This window comes from Squalius cephalus (genome assembly GCF_949319135.1).
Source record: "Squalius cephalus genome assembly, chromosome: 25".
NCBI classification, from domain to species: domain Eukaryota; kingdom Metazoa; phylum Chordata; class Actinopteri; order Cypriniformes; family Leuciscidae; genus Squalius; species Squalius cephalus.
The window spans coordinates 11176731-11200482 of record NC_137146.1 but is presented as its reverse complement, the minus strand read 5'-3'; the positions used below and the strand labels follow the sequence as shown (position 1 = coordinate 11200482).

At 37.2% G+C, this 23752-nt stretch overlaps 1 protein-coding gene across 2 annotated transcripts in view; it reads right to left on the bottom strand.

The window, feature by feature from the left end:
- Positions 1–23752, bottom strand: part of LOC307154035 (uncharacterized protein) — a 102925-nt gene that overhangs the window by 26465 nt on the left and 52708 nt on the right. For both annotated transcript variants that reach the window (XM_079863932.1, XM_079863931.1), the window contains 2 exons: positions 8249–8359; positions 7152–7209 (listed from right to left, as the gene is read on the bottom strand). In XM_079863932.1, coding sequence (XP_079720058.1) covers positions 7202–7209; positions 8249–8359 — 119 coding nt within the window. In that variant the 3' untranslated portion in view covers positions 7152–7201. The remainder of the gene's footprint in view (positions 1–7151; positions 7210–8248; positions 8360–23752) is intronic.

Below are 23752 nucleotides of genomic sequence, written 5' to 3'. Positions count from 1 at the left end.
TACTCCAATAATCTACTTTAAATGAAAATTTATGTATAGATAATTTTCACTCAGAAATTGCTAGGAAATTCCACAAATAAGTACGAAGAAATTGCAAGTTGTCTCAGTTCTGTTCAGTTAGTTTCATTTTCATGGACTTTTAGTTTGTTTTTCTCAGTCACGTGTTGTCCTTTGTTCAGTTTTCCCGCCACACTTTAGTTGTCATGGTAACAGATATGATTAGCTTTCAGTTCACCTGTGTGTCATTAATTACCCTCATTTGCCTCGCTGTTTAAGTTACTGTGTTTGTATCACCCATTGTCTGGTCACGTTTCTGCACAATGGTTGGTTTCTTTTGTTTCTTGGTTGTATTGCCTTCTGAGTGGATTATTAGACAAGACGTTGTTCCTGATCTTCATCTTCATCGTGTGTTCCTTGCAACTGTTGGTGACACAAGTATAGTGCATTTTCCCTTTTTAGTGTGTCAAATAACTTTTATTATCTCAATAACCCCCCCATTATCAAACACTTTAACTCACAGAATATATAAATGATGTCTAACTGCAAATAACGTATTTCTACAGCATCATTGGTAACGAAAACATGCTTTACTGTACATCCACACCACTAGGTGTCAGTATAAGTCCAAGATGACAGCACATCATAAACAGACAATTACTTCAGTAGCTGCACCTTTTAACATTCATTTACAGCACTGAGACTAAATGTAAGTATTTTTTAAAGCAACCACAGGTTTGCTACAGAAGGTCAGGAACCCATTACTTTTAATAAGGAAGAGTCCAGTGAGATATTTAAGCCTGTGCAGATGCGCTCACATTCAGCTCGTTCTCTGGTTTAGTCTGTCAGTCCCAATCTTTCCATTTCCCAGCTCTCCCCACTCCTGGAGGTGATTCATCTAACAGGGGCAGATTAACACATTACCGCTGTACCTTCCTCAGCTCTTGAAATTATGCCTCGCTTAAACATTCCTTTCATTTGCTGCTTATTTGCTGCTTAAAGCCTCTGTGATCAAGAGAGGGGAATGAGCAATTGTCTGGGACGCCGGCCTGTTTGCATATGTAAAAAGAAAGAAGGGAACTGACTCGGGCGTGAAGAGCTCAAGCATTCAGGTAAAAGATGAATCTTGCACAGACACTGGGGATTTGCCCAGTGGACAATTCCATCATGGACGCAGACAGCAAAGTAATTTGGAATAGATCTTGATTGGTTTCTCATTGTGTGTCCAGAAAATCCCTTGTGTGTGGGAAAGCTTTAATTGAGTTTGACATCTCAGGATTATGAATCCTATGGCTATGTTAAATGGCCAATTTAAATCTTAATTTAAAATTCCACATGGGTAAAAAGATATTAATTACATTATGCAGGGAATGAAATTCAAGTTGTTGTTTTTTTTATTTTTTATTATTATTATTTTAATTTCATCCGCAGGGCATTCAAAAGAGAACTGTTTATTTGAATCAGCAGTAAGAAACCAGGCCAGTACACTTCACTGATCGCACCAAACACACCAGTCGGTTCCACTTCAGATTATGACTGTGAACTCACAGCAGCAGTTTGATTCTGAACGTTTGCAAAATGAATGAGAAGATTATTTTATGTGGAAAATCAAATATTAATGGGCAGAAACAAATAGAATACAACAAAAAATCACATTAATTACATGATGTATTGACTGATTAATCTTAGTTAATATTCTCACAATAAACATAGTTTAAGATTATATTGTTATGACAAAATGATGCTAAAAACATTTATAATGTAAACTTTCTATTCATTAAAGAATCCTTAAAAAAAATGTATGGTTTCCCCCAAAATATTAAGCAGCACAACTGCTTTCAACATTGATAATAAGAATTGTTTCTTGAGAAGCAAATCGGCATATTAGAATGATTTCTGAAGGATCATGTGACACGGAAGACTGGAGTAATAGTTTTATGCTTGCTGATCAATTTATGGAATGTAATATAAAACTGTAAATTAATTAAAGTGACTACATTTAAAGTTGGTTGATTTAGACCAAGTACTTTAAGCGAGGTGGATTGTGGTATCTTCAAAGTGTGTTTTAAGTGGCCATTCCTGCTTTCCTGATAGTAAAAAAATAGCAAAAACATATCAGTCAAAAGACAGCCTGGTTTTGACACATGAAACAAACAAAGCAGTGTTTGTCATTGAGATTAGAGCCGATCAAAGGCTGTGGTGACCATAAAATGCATCGCCTTATGAACCTTAGAAAGAAGAAGAAGAAGAGAGAATAAAAATCAAAAAGTGAATTGTATCTTCCCGAGGAGGTGGAAAAATACAATTTTATGTAATAAAAAAAAGCGTGCGAGGGAACTATTGCATTATAGACTGCTCTCTCAATGAGAATGTAAAAGGTAATTTCACATATAAAAAGAACTCTAATGCATGGTAGTAATGTCGTGAGGATGGAACAAAGGCAAACTTTCATCTCTTTAAGCTTGGATGGAGAAAACCTTTGATGCTTTGAAAATGATAATAAAAATCTCAGACTGAACCAGTGAATACCATGCAGGCCCCCCAGCACTTAATGCAGACACATGGGCTATCTCAGGGAGAAAAAAGCCTTCAAATTGTGACACTTAGGGCGGCCAAATTATACCCTGAACAAACACAAAAGTGCGGGGAATAAAAATCCTATTATATCAAAGATTAGTTGAAATCTCAGCATGCTAAGAGACAGAATTTATGTTCAAATGACGTTCTACATTTTGCAAAGCAATATTAATATATATAACCGTGATATATTAAAAAGAGAGCCGGGAAAGATTTAAAGATGGCTTTAAGCACAATAAGGCAAAATGCAAAAGTTTGATTGGATAGAAAGAAGTTATTTCTCTTTCTAAACTAAAAGGCTCCTTTGTAAGTGATGGGGGGGAAAGACACAAGGTCTGTTCAGTGCTCTTTAGAAGAGGAAATTAGGCGTGAAAATTAGACTTTCCACCACCATAAGGGACAGTCCAGCAGCCCCATGCCTGGGGTCCGTCCAGCAGGACAGATGATCGGAAAAGTCTGCCCGTCCTCACTAAACGCATCCCCCCCCCCCCCCCCCCGAACCCCTGACCCTGGTGTGCATTGAAATAACCCATTAGCTGCGTAATGTATTTAGACCAATGTCTTACACTCCACCCCCTCCTTCTCAGAAAAACATTTTGACTCCACATTTCCAATTATTCAAACCATTTCCTGTGACTGGCCTCGTCCCTGTGCTCTGGGTGTCCATCATCACTTCCTGTTTTCCAGAACTAGCATACATTATCATTGGAAGATAACCTAACATGAATAACACTTAAAAACATGGCAAAAAGTTTTTTGTATTTTCTCACCCTCATGTTGTGCGAATAATGTGGTTGCTTTTTTCCACATTAATGTAAATGGGGACGGGAACTATCAAACTTCAATGAAAACATTTTTTAATAGTATTTTAGTTAACAGTTGACAATAACATCACTGTTTGTGTGATGAACATACAGAAAAGTAAGTTACTGAAATTATCAAAAACAAGATTGACGTCTGATTCATTTTGACTCAGTTTCAATCTTTTCAATGAACCAAGTTGATCCAGTTTACAAAATGAGTCTCAATGGTTTGCTCACAAACTCATACAGTTCTCAAATTCAATGATTCAGTCACAGAAGGTCATTGTGAATCACAGCTTAAAATTTCAGTCTGTTCGCACAAAACACTTCGGAAATAGAAAACTAGTTGTATATTTATGTATGGAAATACATTTTTGCATCCTTTTTATTGGGAATAATTGGTTGAACAAAAACGTATGGTCTTTGTGTTTCACGTTAGAATTGAAGTAAAAGTTTTGGAACAACATGATGGTGAGTAAATAATGAAAGACTATTCATTTCTGAGTGAACTATCCCTTTAATGACTGGTTTTGGAATTTAAATTAGGCTGCATGTATCCAGAAGATAACTGAATTAATATTTTACATATCAACTAAATTCGCCAGAGGAAAGTTGAAGTTAGAGAATCGAGCTTTGAGCTCTCTAATGTTATTCAAATATACTGACCCAAGTGCAGAAAAAAATCCTCTCTTGTTCCAGTCAAGGACATTATCAGGTCTTTCATTTTTACATTCAATGCAATTTTGAGGTTGAATGATATTTTGCATGGGTATTGAAGGCAGACTAAAGGAACACTTTAAGATAAGTGTTATTGGAGTCAGTCGGAATTTGAATGGACTTCTGTTCTTCTGAAATGCTTATGGTTGACTCCTTAAAAAAACACAAAACGGATCGGATCACAGTGTCAGTCATCTGTCCAATCAAATCCATTGTAAAAGTGCATTCATTTTATATAAAAATAAAACGAACTCTCCATAATGATGTCTCCCTGACAAGCTTAAGGCCTCTGAGTGGAATGAACTGCCAATATTCAAACACAGATAGGAATTGAAACAGGAACATTTCTTCAAATCAATGCCAGAGCCCTTTGAAACATGGAGGCTTTTTTTTTTTTTTTTTTTTGTGTGCGAAAGAGACTGAAAGAAATAAGAAAAACAGCACTGCTTATCTTTTAGTTTTGATTTAGGCTGAAACTCTCCGGAGGTGTAGTCAATCCCCATGATAACCAAGTATGAATCCTGATCTTCACAGCATAATTGCAGCTTTTGAGGAGTGAAACATGAGAGAATACAACGCTAACACCAACTTTTTATTTCTAACTTTTCCTACAGTGTATGAATCCCCGGATCTCTTATGAGTAAAGAAAGCTAAGCTATAATTATTGAAAAGCTAAGCTTGAAGTTACAGCTATTTTCGGGCACAGCTTTTTTGCTGATGCCTAACTTGGCGGCGCTCGTTTTGAAAAGGGCGTGTTTGGTTAAAAATGAAACGGTGCTTTTTCCTTCTCATGAACTTGGGATAAAAAGGAAATTGTCATTTAATTAAAACTCCTAAAATGGTCTATAAAAACAACCATTAAACTGACCGTCACCTCATTTTGCTGCACATTATGTCATATACAAAGTATGCGACCATAATTATGTGAGAAAGCCCTTTTTGGACTAACAAGTAGAGATATTTCCAAGCACACACCCCCTCTATGAAAACGAGATGGTGCCCGAAATTGAGCCCGATAGCTCGTGCAGGGCTCTCAATGGTAAATAGCTAAAATCAGCTACCCCTCCCTCAGCGCCTGGCACAGAGCAGAAAAACCCAACAAGCGCGCCCCACGGGGATAAACAAGTCTTTAGGTCAAGACTAAAGCGGCTCGGATGCATTCCTGCCTGTTATTAATAAGGTCTTGGAGGATACCGCTACAACTCGCGAATACTCAACCGAAGTGCCTGGCCTTCCACGTGCCGTAGCTGTGCGGCGGAGGCACTCTAACCCCTTTTAATTGCCCTAGAGGTGGGACGGGTTACAGAGGGCCATGCCTGGTGAAAATAATGCATTATTTATTCCGATCTGCCTGCTCCTCTATGAGCGTGCATCAGGGCTAATAGATTAATGAGGTCACATTAACATTTCTCTCACAGCCCGGAACAAGATGGCTGTTGATGGAAATTAGATTAAGCCGGCCTAGATTAAGCACATTTACTTCAATACAATCTCAGGTACTTTCTACTAACACTATATAATGGCATCGCAGCACGCATATAATGCGTATCCCATTACAAGCTGCATTTAAAAAATCAAATAAAACTATGTAATTTTTGGGCAAAACGTAAGAAACACTCACCAAATGCATCATTACAGGCCCGAACGTCCGTTGTTTAAGGCATTAAGGTAATTTAACAATGTCAAGAGGAAAGTGTAATGGCCATGATGGATTTTTGTTTTTCTCATGGTCTATGGCTGATAATATTTTTATAGTCTTTTTCTTGTGTACTTAAGCCATTAAAGACTCCAAATGTAAGAAAATTGTCTGTCAATTTGTCAGTTATTTGCTCACTAAATGTTGTAGCACTTACTGTCATTTGTGGTGATCAATACTTAATAAATTAGGATGTTCACCTCAGTTTAAGACACGGATGTACAGCACCTTCTCGGCCCCCGAGGGGCCCGGACTGATGGAAGCTTCTCACTAATGTAGCCAAAGTGAGCCCTTTCTGTAAATTGCTTTTGTAAATTCAGTTGAGCTGAAATACAACTCAACCTCGACTTTCATTAAACGGGATGTTGAAAGTCAGAGAAAGCAAGAAAAAGAGAGGGGCGGAGGAAGAGCCTTTAAGACGTTTACATGCCGCCACCAAGTACAGTAATGCATGAAGATTGTATTCTCTCCAAAACAATCCCATTTACAATATTGAATTATCAGGCAGAACATCAATGATCGTTGTCACTGAGAAACACACTCCCTCTGTCCAATCCAATTAAATACGTTCGTTAAATAATGTAATGATTGCTTTAACCATTCTCTCACTTACAGTCCATTCATTATGAATACTAAAAATGCCATTGTACAGTACTTGGGGAAAAGGTTATGTGGACCGATAGAATTAATTGTCCCGCTGAAGAAAAATGTCATGGGAACAATTAGATTTTTGTGATGCCCGATTCCTCCTCCCCAGCCAGTTAGTGGCATGGCGTTTTAATTTGTAACCCGACATGATAATATGCTGTTAGTGGGTAAAAGCGGCAAATATATTTCATATTGATTAAAAGAGATGAGCTAATGTTTCTCTGTGAGGAAATAGCTGCTTTGTGCAGGTGTAGGTGCAACTGTGATTCATAATTACCCCAAATACCATCAGGTATAAATACTGAACGATTAGACCCGCCACTTTAACAGGCCAGTGTGCCTCGGGTCATTGACATGCTAGATGGTTATATATATATATATATATATTTATGTATGTATATATGTATGTATGTATATATATATATATATATATATATATATATATATGATCACATTTTAGATTAGGGTCCAATTCTCACTATCACTAACTACAAATTTTGCCTCAATAAACACTTAATTACTGCTTATTAATAGTAAATAAGGCAGTTGTAACGTTTAGGTATGGGGAAGGATTGGGGATGTAGAATATTGCCATGCAGAATAAGGCAGTAACATGTGCTTTATAAGTACTAATAAACGGCCAATATCCTAGTAATAAGCAACTAATTAATAGTGAGAATTGGACCTAAAATAAAAAATGACTAAAGAATTACCAGATGGATGGAAAGATGGATGGATGCTTTCGGGCATGCAAGACCAACTCTTAGCTACCTGAATGGGGAAATATGAAAAATTTTATGCCAAACTCACATTAAATAACAAAATTGGACATAAAGTGTCCGATAAATTGATTGATTCTTATGCTCAAATAGCGTTTAAAAGTGCATATATTTCAGGTTGGTCCAGTCAATGAGCATGTGCACGTCTCAGGACTGTTTCTATGGCAACTGGAGCTTCAAACAGCAACTGCAGTGACGCGATGACTTTACCAATTGGCAATTGGCTCTTTTATTTAGAACATGGGACTTATTTCACCATATTTTGACCCATTCAGTCTTCGCTTGAATGAATTACTACATGTTGATACCAGAGTGTGTTGACATACTTTTGGCCCGGTCTATGTGGAATCCCTAACAAAAATACTGCAAGTTAAAATTAATGGTTTAGATAAAGTGTGACAGTTCTATTTTCTGCGTGAATTTAATACACCATAAATTTATGGCCAACTATAGTCATGCTGAACAGTTAATACAAACATTTAAAATATTTAAGCAGTTTACTATTACAGCTAGTGAACCATTTATGTACGAACAAAAACAAATGATAGAACAAGGCCAATGACATATATTTAAACAAACATGGTTCAATCCAATCCAATCTAATCTAATCATATCGCTGTGGCTTATCATATTGTGATATTCAGAGCTTCAGTGAACTGATCTCTACACGTCCTACTTAAGAAAAGTGTGTGTCTTGCGGTACTTTGTATTTTACAGACATGCCTACTAGACACAAAATCATAACGCTTAATTAAATGGTGTTAAAGTTAAATTCGATAATGGTGCAGAGATAAACCAAACAACATGAAAGTCAAAAGATGCTCTACAGGTCAAATTTTACAGTTTTCATCGTAACACCATTTGGAAGTAATCAGAAGCCTACGTTGTCACATAACCCTGTGAATAAGGTGTCAGCGAGCTCCTTCTCTAAAAAAAATAAAAAAAATAAAGCGTTACTCAAGCAGATAAAAAGTGTTCAAATTACAAAGGGAAAGGATGGAAAAATAACTCCAATTTACACTCATTTTCACCTTTTGTTGCGAGTTTTCTGTCATGGGATTGGCGCGGCCGGGGAGAGGAGGCTATTCTGTGCGGCAGGACAATGGACCGAGGCGCACACCAGGCCCGGCGCGTCACACCTGCTGAGAGAATAAATGACACACTTCGTTCTCTGCCGTTGTCTGCCTGGCATTTCACACACGCTCCAAATTCATCACCTTTGTCTTCAAAACAAAGGCAAAAGAAGAAAAAAAAAGGAGAAATTGCCTGGTCCGAGGTGAGCTTAAGGAAATATTTCCAGAGCCGAAGAGGGACAATAACCTTTTGTGTGCTTTGTGCTTGTACATAGACAAAAAAGCCTCAAATACAGACTCGCCTTTCTCTGTTTGATGGAAGGAGAGAAGATCTAACTCCATCAGAGATGTTTTATGGAGGTTTGTATTAGAGATGACTCGCAAAGGCCTAGCGATACTGGATGGCAGGTCTATTAATACTCTTCCAAGTTGTGATTGGAAATTAAGCTGGATGGACATTTCCCAAAGGTCTTGTAGGAAACAGACAGCAGGTTGGATAGCATCTCATGAATCTGTGTACGTATCCGCTGGCTGCAATAATCAGACAGTGAGAAGTGTGGGCTTTATGTGTGGAAGACAGTCAATTAAATGGGAAGCAGGACTAAAGAGGAGTGATTATGACCTGACCTTTAGCAGTGCATTAAAAACCCCAGCAGCTGAGATCTTGAGAATGAGGTGTCATCTCTGAGTAAGCCAATGAATGCAGACCAATAAAATTGGCTTGCTTGTATGAGGAGCAAAAATTATGTCCAAATATACACAGCCACCTAGATTTATGTACAAACGATCCTACTAACTGCTTTAGGCAAACAAAACCGAGCTGTACACGAAAATGTCAGGCTTTTAGACGCTCCTCATTTACCCTGCAGTCACATCTTGTATCTCAAGAATCATTTGTTACTCAAGCTACAAATTTATTGCCTTTAATTCTTGCTTAAATCCTTTTTGCCAGATGTAATTGTTGGGATTACCGAATTAAAAGTGTCAAAGCTCTTTGGTTTCAACCTGTCTTGTGCCAATACATAATCACCCACAATTGTCTGCGGTGATTCACTAAAGTAGATATTTTGACTAAATTTTATTATAAATTGTTGATAACTCATATTATAATCAGCTATTATATGCCATTTTCTCATATATTCTTGCCCAAATATATGCTAAATGTTGTAAATAGCGTGGCTTATAGAGAAATGTATTTTTTTAATTTATTTGATATTATATTTCATTTATGCCAAAAACTTTAAGGGCCAAATAAAAAAACATTCAATACATTTTGGGCAAATAAATAAATAGATTTACATAATAAATAAATGCACTTGGATTGAAAACATATATAAAAATGACAAATATATATATATAAGAATAAATATAAATAACTACATTTATCAAAAATAAAATTGATACAAATTATTTTTATATACAAATTATATACAAAACATTATATATTATATTGTATTATAATATAATTTTCTTAAGGGCTCATGAAACTTATGTTTTCAGTCACATGTCATTTACAGCTAAATAAAATGGCCATGTACCAGTGCAACTTCAACTGCCATTGAGAATGTGAATGCTAACAGATGCTTTGTGTTTTAGACCTCAGTGGGCGCAATAACACAAGTCATATTAGTGTAAATGGCTTATTTGGGCTTGAAAACTTTGAGACAAAACATGAATTCATGAAACAAAAACTTTCATAGACTGTTAACAAAGCAAACCCTTTAAAAGTCGTCAATAACGTCTGCAAAATCCAAATGTTGTGTCTGGCTTTGTAGCCTAAAAAGAACATTTGCACTGAGGAGTAATGGCTCCATCTGTTAACACGTTGCAATTTTGTTGATTCATGAGCATATTCAGGTTAAAGCAAGTGATTAAGAGACCATGAATAATTTAGGATAGATCAACTTTTGCATTGCCATATATTGTATTTGAATTTAAAAGTGCAGATTTTTTAAGTGCAGAAGTCTTTAATATCAGTTTATCGCTCCCTCTGGTTCTTAAGATGTATAAATGACCTGTTTTTCATTTCAAGTAATGTTTTAAACTGCTTTTGTTCTCCATCCCTCTGTATTTTTTTTTGGGAACTCCTGCATTGCACAGAGAAGCTTCCTCACCCGCTGCCTCAAACAGGAGGTTTAAGACCAGCCTAATCCTTCAAAATGGTGCTCTAATTTCATAATCCCCCATAGGAAAGTAATTTGGAACTGGCTCCAAATTTACAGAAATAAAAATGGGAAATTAATGCTCCAATGCATGGGTGGCTCTTACATTTTCTTCTTCTTTTTCTAAAAAATGAAATTGTAGCAAAATTCTCGGTGATCCTCAGGAGACGTCCTCTCCTATCTCAAAAAGAGCTGATTAGCAGGATATTGTAATGCAGATAACAGCCTCTTCTCTGGTATGAAGCCAGAGGGTGTGTAGCTGGGGTTCTGTCTGTGAGTGGTTCCCCAGTGTATGTATACACTTCTGGTTTCATCTGATCTCAGTGCATATTGCTAAACTCAGAGGATGGTGGCGATGGTTAGCAGTCTATTTTGTGGGAACTTCTGGGAAGTGGTCTGTCTTTGTGTTGCAACTACCTGCACCTGGTTGAGGATGTTTAGGGTTTGTGCAGAATTCAGAATTGAAGAAATGGCTTGCTTTCAATTTATGAGTTGGAATTTGAATTAAACTGGCCACAACTCAGGAATTATGGGTAATAATGTTTACCTCCACACACTGCCTCAAAAAAGTTAATTCCTTCCATCCATTCATTCACCCTGTTAAAAGAAGTTGAGAAAATTCCAAAAAGTCCTGAAGATGATGAAGTTTTTGAGTTCTGTAACTTATGGGAAAAAAATGTTGTCTCAACCTTTTATTAAATATAATATAATACTATAGTAAATAATATAATACATAATAAGTTCTTTTAACATAGCAATTCATATTATGACAACCACCAAATGTGCAAGATCTTGCCATTTTTAGTTGCTCCTTCCTTAAAGTTGACTTTGTTTTTTTAATGTAATGCCAACATTTTCTATAAATTTGATAGTTCAATAAACCTTTAAACTCTTTAACATCCATCTGACAAAATGGATTTTATTTATAGTGCATCATTCTAACAGTAATTATTCTTTAAACTTCAAAGTTTTAAACTTGTTTTCAAAAGTTCAATCAAGGCTTTATCAAGGCAAAATGTAGAACTTTGCTTTTCTAGTTAAAAATTATAATATTTTCTGAATTTCAATGAACTGTAATTCCTTTAACTAAAATTTAAATTGCAGTTATTCCCAAATGAACCATTTTATTCAATTGCACTTACATGACTTGTGGTTGTACTATCCTGTTTGCTACCGCAATTCAAATTAAATTTAATGTTGCAATTTGAATTAAATTTAAAAGACTCTCTTAATTCAATTCTGAATGGCACACAAACTTGTTGAGGGGGAGAGGTTGTTGGAGTTCACAGTGGTTTGGTGGTTGAGATCAGTGATTCACAACTGGATGAAGAACAAGGAAATGCAAAGAATATCTATATGTTCTCTATCTCCATTTTAAATTTAGAGCTAGTACAGTTGAGGTTTCACTCTACCACCAATTGTTGCGTGTCTGATTGGTGTATGTTGTGAAGTCCTGTCTTGACAGAGGAGGTAATCAGTGGCGTAGTCACTTGCCTTATTATGTGGAATAATGGAGCTAAACGTCTGTATTAACACCTCACATCGCTCTCTCGCCATCACAGCAGTCAATGATATATAAAAACCATTTATAATTATCCCCCTGCAATGAACTGTCATCAGCCCGTTTGGTATGAAGAGGAAATCTCATTTCCCTCAAATCACATTCATAGGCAGGGACTGGCAGGTAGCAGAGGAAATGCTGAGTGGGTTTTCCACAGGGGGAAAAAGACAAGGTCCAGGAGACCCAGCACAGGGAAGATAGCAAAAATATTATGCTAATGCCTCCACAGTGGGCTAATCACCACGACCCTGAATTAAAAGGCCAGATAATTAATTCCAGAGTACTAGGTTATCTACTTGGGCTATTGTCTCCACAAGAGAAAAGGAGAAAGGATTCATCCCTTTGTCTGTGTTTAACAAGACAGATAAGGTAGGCCTGAACTTGCCTGGCTTGGGCTGCTGGAAATTAGAGCATGGATGTGTAAAAAGAGGTTCCTCTTTATTGCAAAGATGAAAAAAAAGGCAAACTGACCTCCTTACGATGTCCTTCTACTTCCAGAAAAGAAAATGCGTCTGACTTGTTTGGGCAGGAAGGGCGGATGAAGTCCTTTGTGGTAGTCCTGAGAAGTGTGATATTGTGTGGTACTTTATTTATCTTGTCCTTTTGGCTTGACACAGCTTCTACTTTTCCAGGACAGATCTCATTTAAAGGATACGCGAAGGTCTTTTCACTGGCCCGTAGGTGAATAATGTGAAATATTGGTAGCCAGGCAGAATCATGTGTGACCACGGCAAAATAACTAATGTGATTTACTGAGCTCATTCTCTTCTTTTTGGCCATATTTGAGGGGGAAAAAATAAGAGAAATTACAGGAAACAACATGGAAAAATCTCTTGCTTGACCACCACAACTCAATATGTCTGAAGTATGTGTGCTAAATGCTAGGCTGTGGCTCTAGCTTTAACTTCATAATAATTCCTTAGCAACTTTTCACAATTTTTTAAGAACTTTTCAATTAACTTAGCAGATATGGATATAACTGCTTCTACAAAAGCATTATGAGATTGATGAAGGCTTATAAAGTAGGCATCTTAAAGGAATAGTTCACTTAAAAATGAAAATCCTGTCATCATTTACTCACCCTCAATTTGTTTCAAACCTGTATGAATTTTTTTCTTCTGCTGAACACAAAGGACAATATTTTGAAGAATGTCGGTAACCAGACAGTTGATGTACCCCATTGACTTCGATAGTAGGAAAAAAAAATTCAGTAGGGTACATCAACTGTTTGGTGACCGACATTCTTCAAAATATCTTCTTTTGTGTTCAGCAGAAGAAAAAAAAAAAATCATAAAGGTTGAGGTAAATGATAGAATTTTCATTTTTTAAGTGAACTATCCCTTTAAGTATATGCTTGCTTTTTTTTTTACTTCCGGAACCGTTCCAGGGCTGCTGAGCTCTACAGTTGTATCCCAAATGACATACTGTGACATCCATAGTGTACCATACTTATACTATGCACTATATGTACTCTATACTGTCTTGTGCATACATTTTATATTATTTTGTCATCCAAAATCTGAGTCTGATAGCCTCTCCCCTTCTGCTGTCTAGGAGGCCATTAAGTGTCCAAAATTCCACAATTAGTTTTTTCCAGTTAAATAAGTGTGTCATTCGGGCAGTTTAAGTGCACTTTTTCCTTTTAGACTTTTCAGTGTGAACACACTTCTCTCACTATTTATACTACAAACTGGCACAGCATAGTGCATAAGTACACAAATTGTGATGCATCTTATTAGAGTACAGCTCTGTTAGCGTAACATGCTAATATCAATCTCTAATGAAATCGAATGAAACTTTTTATGGCATGTGGAACTGCTACCTACGTAGAGTGTTCGAATTCAACTTATGAGTTTCCATGACAGTTAAGATGCCACCCTAGAAGTAAGCTGAGACAGCTTGCGAGGTTTTCCCCACCGAACTAACATTACACAGTGTTCATGTTAAGTGTGTAGTAGACTAACTGGATCAGTCGCTGTGACTTTTTATGTCTACGTTTTCAATGTGACAACATCTAGAGGTGCGTCTTGATACAAAAAGAGCATCACACGACTTTTATAGTACTACGATCTGCTTTTTTCCATACACAATCCATGCTATAGTACCAGCAGCATCGTTTCTACCAAAGCCGGGCTTCAACGCACCCAGCTGCAGTTTGAAGTCCTCTTTCTTGGACAGGCTGGGAGTGGAGAACCTCTGCGCAATCCCATAATCCACTGTCCACGCTCTGTCAAATGCAAACCTGCCTGCGCCTCCCCAGCAGTGCGGCGGCAAGGTGAATAATTCATCTGTGCCACGGGGTGAGGAGTCAAATAAGCCCATTTTGTCAGCAATGGCCAGTGGAGTTGATGAGAGCAGAAGCAGAGGCTGCTGGGAAAGGGGTGACCATCTCTGCCTGAGCTGTCGCTTCTGTTACCTCAACCAACAGGATGAGAGGGAGAGAGGGAGAAAGAAATGTAATGAGAGCAAGTCTCATGCATTATTCAGCAGTAGGACGTCTCACAAAGAAATATAGAAACACTGGGCAGATTTTTGACAAGGCAGGTCTGCAATCATGCACACCGCACTCCCAGAGGAAATGTGATAACTCTGGTCAGGAGCAGAGGGAGAAAGAGAGAAGGAAGAGTGAGGGGTGGAGGGGCATGTGAATGCTGGCCTCTACTGAGAAAAGCTGAAGGCTTTTCAAATGAAGTGGAATTTACCTAAGCGTCGTGCAAAGCTTAGCAGCATCAGACTCACTGTTTACACCTGTTAATGTTGCTTAGCAGGCATTTACTTTGAAGTATCAGGCCCTGTATCCTGTAGTGGGAGAAATCCTGGGTTCAGAGTGTTTTTAACAGGTATAAAAACATAATATGTCAGGCGGGATGTGTATTACCTGCCAAATTTACATATGTTAAGTGTAGCAAATGTAGGGCGATACATCTGCCTAAAGTAAAGCGGATTAAAGGCTGAAGTGTTTGGCATCATAAACGCTCAACTAAATGTAATTTGCTGAAAACTTAATGCGTTCATTGTAAAAGGTTGACTGTCAGAGAGAGGAAAACTGGGAGAGGAAAAGAAAACTGACACATGAAAAAAACTGTCGGGATGGAAGGGAAACAGGGAACGAAGAAAAGGAATGAGATAATAAGTGCAAGTTTTATAAATAGAACAAAGCAGGTAAAAATTTAGAGACTGCCGTAATCACATCTGGAGTTCTGTTGCTCTTCTTTTGGAAACCGATATCCATTTCACATAATATTTAAATGTTTAACCACAGACATCACCAGGGACAGTGAATATCCCATTGAGTTATACAGTACACTTATTGACAATTTAAAGCATTTATTAGACCTTGCAAACTACCGCAGGGTCTACTTTGAAATTGTAACTTGACAATACTCATAATTTGAAGTAGTCAACCAAAGTAGCTAGGCGATGTGCTACTATAAAAAAATATAAAATATTGTATATAACCATAAATACACAAAACAATAAGGACCTCAATGGTGTTTAGTTTTTATTTATTTTATTTAACTCATAACTTACATAACTGAGTTAAAAACATAATTTAACCAAAATTATAATTTAGAAAAAAAAAAACATTGTAATAATTATAATATTTCACAATAATATCACCAAAAAAGGCATAAAATGTAGTGCATAAATACTGTTACTCAAATAAATCGGTGAATCCTTTTTGAACAGATCATTTAAAGGAACCATCTGAATGAATTGATTTAGCGAGCGTGTGGATTATTACTTCAATTCTCTTGCTTATAAAGATAAGCTTGCAATACAGTTAAATGGTAAATAAAATAGCATTATGACTACTAGAAACCCTTTTGTTTTAAAAACATTTGAGCAAATTCATTTAGGTTGTAGCATCGCTACTTCAGAGATAGCTACTCACCAACTCTAGGTAAAAAGAAGTGTAGATGGCTTGGCTTGAGCACTGTTCTGATTGGCTTACACTGATAGTTTTTCACAAAACAGGTTACACAGTCAAAGAAGAGAAGGGAGCAACATGCTTTGATAAAAATGGGAACACTTAAAATTCATAGTCCCTGTTATATCCTCCCACGGATGACTATGAATGTGATTTAAGCTCAGACGTAATGAAAATGTCAGCATTTTGCTCGCTTTTTCCCCTTCCAATGTTGACAAATAATACAAACATATCACCTGTTTCTCTAATGCAAAAAAAACCAAAACAACCCAATGCATCAAAGTACCATTAGGATTTTCATATTGCTTGGATTGTTTAAAGCGCCTCACAGAACAGAACCATTCACTCTGTACAACACTGTAACCTCACACACTGACAAACCGAATGCTCACAAACCTTAACCAAAAAAATTCTTGGTTCTTTCGCATTTTTTACCCTTCTCTCTTGCTATCAATCCTCCCTGCTGGATTGTGTTGACTGAATGGAATTCTCTCTCTCTCTCTCTCTCTCTCTCTCTCTCTCTCTCTCTCTCTCTCTCTCTCAGGCAGTGATATATGGCTGTAGGCAAGGGCTGAGATGAAGTGGAGAAAAGTAAATACTAATGCAGTTATTCCAGCCAAAGTGTCTTATTGATATATAGGCTGCTTTAATCCTCTTTATATCAGTGCTTTCTATATTACAGAAACAGTGTGAATGTAGTAATAAACATAGGAGCATTTTAAACATCTCTGCTTCCTCATTTATTTGCTATTATAGTGAAGAGATATGTTACATTTAATTATATCCGTTTTCTAGTCCACCTTGTCGAATCCAAGCCCTTAACCAATGGAGTTTGAGTGGGAGACATTTATTAATGTATTATCTTAATTTTATGTTGTTACTTATTTTTGTATATTTCATGTTACACGTGAGGGGGATTGTCAGAGAAGAAATGATAGAGTCTGTGTCAAGTTCGAGACCCGAATACGTTCAAGTCAGAGTTCATTCATAATTGCAGTCCAAGTACCCTAACTCTAATCTTAAGGGTATACATTACTATACTCTAATAATGTGTACCTTTTATGGGTACACAGTTAGTTGGTACAAAGTCCCTTTAATGGTACTTCCAATTGACAAGATGTTGCACCCCAAAAGATGCAAATTTCACACTTTTACAGTGTAAGAAAAAACTTCATGAATAAGAAAAAACAGTTTCAGGTGTACTCATATATATCATTCCTGAAGCAACTAATGTGAAACAGATTTCAGCTGGTTCTCATATGAAGGACACAAATATAGACTTAAGAGAGCCTACTTCTTATGAAGTCACAGATGCACTAAAAAAAAAAAAACGGAGCAGAGTGCAGTTTTAATAGTCAGTTCATAATTAGCAATCATAACATTGAACATTAGATGCTTTTAGAGACCGTCTTCAGGTCAAGCTCTGTTGTTTTCTTTAAGAACATGGCTATGAAGCGAATTAAATTAGATTGAATAAATGATGAACTGAAAGTAGGTCAAGGGCTCTTCGGTAAACAAAACTGTAACTGAGTTATGGTGGAGGAGACTAGTCTTGCAAAACCCCACATCCTCCATTTTTTAATAATCTATACTTCCATCTTTCTAAACACGTTTAAGAGCCCCTGAGAAGATCAAATCATAGGCAGGTCAAATACTGTTGTTACATGTATGTGTGTATCTAAAGGAAGACAAGATGGATCCTTGATTAAGTACATGCTGCTTTTCAAAGAGGCCTCATCGGTATATCTGGTGAGAAAAAACTCCACATGTAAGAGCAAAAAAAGTTCAGTGATCCATAAAACTTCTCCTCTTTAGGTTTGCGCACTCTCTTTTTTTGAGTGAAGGGAATGTAATCTTAATGAAATGACCCTTTAAAGTGAGCGTGTGCCCTCACCTGATAAGTTATTCCTGACTCGCTTTTAAGCTGCTGTCAAACAATTTCCCTTGAAACTCTGCTTTGTTTTTTGGGGGGGGCTTTGAGTGAACTCCCACCGGAGGAGGAAAGGAGTGTGCTGACACTGTACGGGAGGTGCGGGGAGACATCACGCAGCTGACAGAGCTTTAATTGAAATGACAGATTATTTTAATGTGTAGGAAAGTCATTAAAACTTGCACAGCATAGCAGCATCCATTATCCTTGCTGAAAATAGCTCAGCTTCTCAAACAGCTCGGTAAATATGCTAAAGTTATAAAATAAGACTGGATCAGGCCGCTTTGTCAGTCACTCTTGCGTATCTGGGTAAATCAGCAGAGGGTGATGCTAAGAAATCCCCACATAAAGTCCAGAGTTAGATCAACAACTGATTCAAATGATGGTGGCAAGAGCTTGATAAACTCTGTTATGCATATAAGGTCATAAAAAGCCTTATGTGGCAGTTTAAAGATTAGTGGTCGACCAAAATAGAGTTTTCAATGGCAATTATAATTACAGACAAAGGTGGTGAGGACTGATATTGTTGATAGACCTATATAAATAAACAATTTAACATTTCAATGATCAAATACATAGCGTTCAAAAGTTTAGGGTCAGTTAATTTTTTTTTTTTTTTTTTTTTTTGTAAATCAACCAGTTTCTACAAAAATATTAAGTAGCACAACTGATTTCAACATTAAAAGTAATAAGAAATGTTTATTTCTGAAGGATCGAGATAGACCGGAGTAACTGCTGCTAAAAATTCAGCCTTCACACAATCGTATTTGTCAGCATTTTTTGCCAGTGCACCATGAAGGATGTCCAAATAATGTATCTAGAAATCTCTAAGGGTGTTCACCCCTGTAATTCGGTTTCATTTGGTTTTTCTTTGGTCCGGACCATAATAAAATGTAGTCCTGATATGCTTAGTGTTCACATTGGCATTTTTAACACTGAACCTAAAGATACCGAGCCTGAAGGCATAGGGATATGTTCACAACCTGCTTGGTCAGCTTTAATGACTTAGCCTATTTTGCGAGATGGAACTTACAAAACATCCAAAACAATGCTGTGTGCTGGGCTAAATGCGCTCGTTGTATGTGCCTAGCCTACATATGATGGAATTTTGACCAGCTGAGAACTCGTGAGCTTATAAAATGTGTAAAGAAGTCAAAACAGCAGCATGAATCCCTCCGTTACACACATAAAGATCCTGCAAAAAGACGCAACATCGTGACTATGAAGAGAAAAACAGACTGTCCCTTTTTAGAGTCTCGTCTTCCCGTTTTTGGTTCGTTTACATGTCTTTGGTCCGTGTTGCGTTCATATTTCATTCGAACCGCACCAGAGTTCATTTGGAAGCGGACCAAGACCCATCTTTTCAGCGGCCTCTGTCCACTTGTTTGTTGCACACCAGGGTTCACACTTGAATGAACCGCACTAACAGAGCAATCACACCAGGGTTCGTTAAAATCAAACCAAACATGCCAAGTGTGAACACCCTAAAATGTGAGCTGACAATTGATTCGCTTTAATACGGGACTAATTGTAGCACACATACGTAAATCAAAGTTTTAAGTGCAATCGGAGGCTGTTAGACAGGCAGCGCCATAAAGCAGTTTGTGTTTCCAACCTGAGGACAAATGAATAGTAGATTAGAATTCAGCAGAAGCCCTAAACGCCAAAGCTCATTTAAATGATCTACTGGGAAACATTAAGTGTGATGACTGCAGTAACAATTGATCTAAACGAGCGAGGAAATGCCTTTGATTTATTTCAGTTGTTACCTGTTACTGGCGCTGGGGCTCTAATTTTTGTTTAGTTGTACCACACGTTTCTTACCGAGAGGTATGTATTTCTCAGGCGTGTTGATTTGTCTTTTATTATCGGGCACCAATGCGTTACGAAAAGGCGACATGCTTAGAATTGAACCACCATGCCAGCATTCAGCCCACCGTCCTTCCACCTCATGTTCTGATGGACGTTCAGGGCAGATTTTTGATCGGGGAATTGCCTTCCCGACAGCATCTCAATCTCTCTCTTAATTTAGGATTCCTTAAACAATCCCGCGGTGCAGCCTGGTGAATTATAGACACACGGCGGCTGCGGCTGCATTTTGATCAACTGATAGGAAATTCCATTTTCTGCTGCGCAGTGTCTCTAAGCTCTCCACGCGGCTGCTTAAGACTATAAGCACCAGTGAGGGACTCACAATTTGGAGCTTATTTTCCTAGACTCCCATTGTCATTCAGCGGAGGTAAATATTTAAAGAGGGTATTGAGCAGAGCACGGCGTACTCTGGGACATGGCAGCAATGTATATGGAGGAGAGCGTTTTATTAAGAGCAATGGCAGTCATATTAAAGTAAAGAATGTCTGACATGGGCAGGAAATTGCCAGTATATGACACAATTCCTCAATATACGGCAGTCAGCTGTACTGTAATTTTCTAGGACAGATGACAGAGGCAGAAAAATCCATCTAAAACAGCTGATTATAGTCTGCAGGCACATTCGACTTGATAATTATGCCGACCGCGAGGATTCTGACAGGGCTTGGGATATTTTCATTACGATTTCCAAATTTGCGAATATTTGCACGGAACTTGTGGCGTATAATCAAGAGAACAAATGCTATTTAAGGCAGCCATTTTCACTTTTAAGAGCTTTTGCTATTCAACCTCTACTCGTAGGTCTATTTACCTGTCGACAACATGTAATCAAACAGGCACTGACATTAGCAACGACCTTAACGTAAGTTAAAAGGCTGATCTGCCTCGGTTCACACAGGCGTATGTTAGTCTGTACTTCAAATGGTGGTTGATGCACTTGCCCTGTTTATATGGTGTTCTCAAAGCAGCGGTCCAATAAAAACAAACTGTATCCTGTACACTCGCCCAGGTTTTGCTGCTATTGGCATAATTCTTATCTTGGTACGATCAATTCAGCTATAAGCTTGCATTCTCTTCCTATTTTTTTCTATTCATCTCTTCCTGCCCCTGCTGTTCCCTTCCTCAGGGCTTTGACTGTAACTATTTTACATGTTTTAAAATCAATTTTGTTGCAATAGTTCCTTGACTTACAACCAATGACTTATAATGGCACACATCATCACAGTCTTTTAAAAGAAGATTCTAATAATCTATTTTTCAGGCTTTAAGACTCAGTTTTGAAAGCACAGTTACATCTACCGAAAAACTTTCCAAATATTTCCAGGCCCTATTGATTCTTGAAGGGTTTTGTGCCACATATGGTTCATCTAATACACATTTAATAGAATGTAATTTAAGACGTTTCCACATTAAGGATTCAATTCAGCAGTCATATTCTGATAAAGAATGCATAATTGAAATATTACAGTTTTTAAAATACAAATTAATGGCCCTGAATGTTCACTAGATTCCCAGTGTCGTCTTACGCCATTACAGATAAAAAAAAAAAAGTAGCAGGAAATAATGTATTTAATTAATATTCAAGCTGAGATAAACACATCCATGAGACTTAAATCACCAGAGCTGTAATGATCATTTCAGTTCATAGTCTGAAGCAAAATGGGATATAATTACAAACACTCATGATCCACTCTCATTCCCCAATGCAACACACTTAACCAGCGTCACAGTTTCAGACAATGGCTGTTCAAACCTATCTTGATGTAAATGATCACAAATGATTTACATCTGTAAAACACTAAATGCAATAACATATTTTGTTTCATGAATAAACAATGTGGATTTGAAAGGGAACAGTGAACTATTATGGTGAATAGCTGTAATATGTCAGAGAGAGGTTGAGGCTGTGATTGTGAATGATTTTAATGGCAACTATTATCCCTCTGCACATGCAATAATATGAGAGCTGTCATACCTTTTATCAAGATACTCTAGTAAACAAACAACATTTCTCATGTTTAATCTATTTACAGTAATGCGCTTTTTATCAGGATGTTAATGTTTACCATGTCTTATGACCAAATCAATCTGGAGAGTAATAAAGAAAATGAAATGCGTTTAATCTGAGATATGAAATGTGTTTAATTCAAATGCAAAAAATGCTGTCCATACACACCGAATTCATGCAGAGCTCTTTGTACCAGTTCCCCCTTGTATTTATATGCCAATAGAGGGCAGCAGATGAGAGAGAGACAGAGATGACAGACAGAGACAGCTGAGAAACCTATACTTCGCGTTTGGGTTTTGACATGAACGCTCTATTGTTACAGTAAGATAATACATCCCAACATGCAAATCCCTGTGCATTAACCAGCAATAAAAATGTCAGATTAGGTTATTTTGTGGCATATTCAGGATCCACTCCTCTGCTCTCATGCCAGTACCTCAGGACACCTAAGCCTGTGTTTATTTGATGATAAGATATTAACTGAAGACATGTCGTCTTTTAAGTCATGTATTACATATTATGCAGATCAATTAATCATCATAATGAGCACATTACTGTAAATAATTGTTTGTTGAGAATCTTAATAAAAGGTATGACAGCCCTCATATTATTGCATGTGCAATGGAATAATCATTACCATATATATGATATATGTATAAGCAGTGTAACTATTTCAATTACTTTATTAAATGTAATGTAACTGATTACATTTGATTACTTTTTGTTTACTTTCTCAATTTCTAACGAATATTTTCAGCTGTTAATTATTTTCAAACATTTAAACCAGACAGGGTTAACCGTACAGTTGTATACACTGAATACTGTCAGATTTTCAAAATGCTTCAAGATTATAATTTTTTTTTTTTTAAAGCACAGCCACCACAAAATCATACTTTATCACCTCGTTTTACTTTGAGATCATTCTGAGGTTAAATACAGATTTAAAATCATAACAAGAAATACTTTTAATAGCTATGATACTGTTTTTGAAATCAAATATTTGCATAGCTATGACAGGAAACACTGGCATCTAACAATATATGTTTTCTGTCAAAGGGTTCATAAATAGATGAGTGGCTGGTAAAGATGTCTTGAGCTAGCTAGCAGACTAGCTAATTTGTTATGAATGGACATTAACATTGTTAAGGTTCGACATTGAAAGCTTCAATGCTGATTGCATTTTAATAGTTGGCAAACATATTTTGCTCTGAACTGTTATATTTGCGCCATTTTCTGATTTCTGGAAGAAAATCATTTTTCCAGCACTGCAATGCATTTTTATCACTCGCCACGGTGACAACTTTCAGACAGGTTGTAACCTAAAGCTTTCAGCAGCTAAGTTGTGGATTGATGTAATTGTCAGACGTGGTGAGCTGCAAATTCAAACAAGAGAACCAATGAAAAGCATCAGAATAGCACCGCTTTACTAAACGGCTTTTAAATGGCAGCAGGCATCGTGTATGTCAAAAACAGGCAAAACAACAAATTAGCATTGTTCAATATATCCTAGCTTTTAACAGAAAATATTCTGATGTAACCCCCTTTGTAATCGTTTACATTTTCATAAGTAACAGTAAAAAAAAAAATCTCAGTAACTGTAACTAATTACAGTTACATCGGAGAACTCATACTGACCACCGGCTACTACACTGTCAATTGGCAGCCCTACATTTAACCAAATGCAGAAAATAAACATCCACACTGAAAATTAACAACAGCGCCTCTCAGTGAACTGAAAATTCAGAGGGTGTGACATTATCAAACACAATTCTGCTCTCTTTGATCAAATTCCAAAATGGACGCCTCTTCCCTTGCATCCCGAGCACGCTGTGACGGAGGCCATTTGTTAAAATGAAGTGAAACGTCCAAATCGAGATAATGACACGAGACAGACGGGCAGCGAGGAAGCCGTCTGAGAACATTATGGATTCAACCCCCACCCATTGGCGTGCTCTTCCTAGAAAAATGATAAAAACAAACAGGAAATTACTTGGTGTG